Source organism: Opisthorchis viverrini, assembly GCF_000715545.1.
Source record: "Opisthorchis viverrini unplaced genomic scaffold opera_v5_317, whole genome shotgun sequence".
NCBI lineage: Eukaryota > Metazoa > Platyhelminthes > Trematoda > Opisthorchiida > Opisthorchiidae > Opisthorchis > Opisthorchis viverrini.
In genome coordinates, this window is record NW_008751972.1 from 575356 (window position 1) to 577205 (window position 1850).

Consider the following 1850-nt stretch of genomic DNA (forward strand, 5'->3'; position numbering starts at 1 on the left):
ATTGGCTCGATTTCACTCCAGTGTGGCTTGATGCCGGCTAATCAGATGCACGCACTCGCACACACACCCCTTCACGCATCGTAACTCTCCGATTCCTTGTCGACCAGAGGGGAGCTAACAGATGTCCGTCCCGTTCACTAACTAGCCAATCATTTGTCAGCTAACATTTCGAGAGTTCTGATGACGGCGAAAATAATGCTTGGTTTAAACTGGCTTGAAAATGTAGGGAGGGAGGGGCGATTCACTGCAAACTGATTTACCACTCTGAGATAAATTAACTGTTTGATTTCGACAAGTGAACACTGACCAACAATGCTGGAATCGACAAGTTCCCATGGTCGGTTAAATGCTGGAACATTCACTATACAAAAACTTTTGGGTTTACTTCCAGATTCACAAGAAATAAAACATAATGATGCCAACAGTATAGGCGTACTCAGTTCAGATGGACCTACTTTGAATGTGGCGCCAGGGTACTCCCCTGCGGGTGAGGGCAACTGGCACGGTGACGGTTCTGCTGGACGTCATCGAACACCAAGAAGACGCACGTCATCCTCCTCTCCATTCGGATCCAGTCCTGCCACCACATTCAATCCTTCTCAACTATTCAACAGTACAGAACACTGTACACAACCAAATGTCTCACCCCCTTCTGACAAAGATATGGTGTATGCGATAATGAATTTTTACAAATCATATCCCGCCTTAGTCGAATCTGGGAAGGCGCAATCTCGATGGCTGGAACAGATTCAAAAGTATAACCAATCCACTGGAAGACATATACACAAATCTGCTCCTCCACGTTCCTTGGTACGACACATTCCCACTTGTGCACAGAATGATTGCCTTACTTTGAGTTGTCTATCTACATCTGGATCTGTTCTATCACCAGAAGCGCAACCCAGCCATACTTGTTGTTATCCGCCCTCCACGTGTTCACTACAGAGGTCACACACGCTCTGGACTGACATCCACTCCGGAAATGTGACCGCCAAGTCACTGGATATGCGATCAATGGATTTCCATGTATGTGACCTGCAATCTGGACCGAAAGATACAAGTTCCTGCCCAGATACAGGTGAGATTAGGGAATTGTTTAGTCTTCATTTGGATAACACCTGAATAATCACAGTGGGATGCAGCTGATATTAAATTGAACCTTTTCTATAGAGGAGAGTGTTGGTAGCTCAGGTAGCGTAGATGGTCGTTGGCTTGTTCGCTGAGCTGAGCAATTTGGTTGCATCCAATTTGGTTGCAAAACACGTTGCCTGGATGGGGTTAGTGAGTATTTTCAAATATCTTGCTTAAAACTACTGAGTATCGCTCATCATTTTCAAATAATAAAAACTGGAGGGGGACCAGTCCATCCGATAGTGAATTTTCTTGACCGAGAAGAGGTCACCCCCAGGGAAAGCCCAAATAATCCTGTTTGAGAACCTTACTGTATGTGCAAAGATTCCTTGGAATCAACGTCAAACCTGAAAGTCTTTCCATCTACATCACGAATTAGCGAAGTACACTCATTTGCAGACTAATTTGGTTTCGCGATGGACTCACCCGGAACCCAGCTGAATCTCCCGTTTGCGATGTTCTCAGGCAACTGAATGTGTGGGCACCAGGCCGCCTCATGTTTCAGTCGCTACGATATTCGGGATATCACGATACATGTATATTCGCAACGCACTAATCACAAGGTTTCTGAAAGCCACTCGACAACCCACGACCGGTTCCACCCTCCTTGAGGCTCATCAGGTAGGCGCAGTCCTCGAGTTTCCGCCAGCCTTATGTTCTACTTGAGCCAAAATTGAACTTTTTCAAGAAATGCACTCATTTACAAACCGTTTTGATTT

At 45.6% G+C, this 1850-nt stretch overlaps 1 protein-coding gene across 1 annotated transcript; it reads left to right on the forward strand.

Moving 5' to 3' along the window:
• Positions 1-312: 312 nt before the first annotated feature.
• On the forward strand, positions 313-1122 carry T265_09897 (hypothetical protein; the record flags this gene model as incomplete). Its single annotated transcript, XM_009176109.1, has 1 exon — positions 313-1122. One exon carries the CDS (start codon positions 313-315, stop codon positions 1120-1122), a length of 810 nt encoding a protein of 269 aa, XP_009174373.1.
• Between the last annotated feature and the right edge of the window lie 728 nt (positions 1123-1850).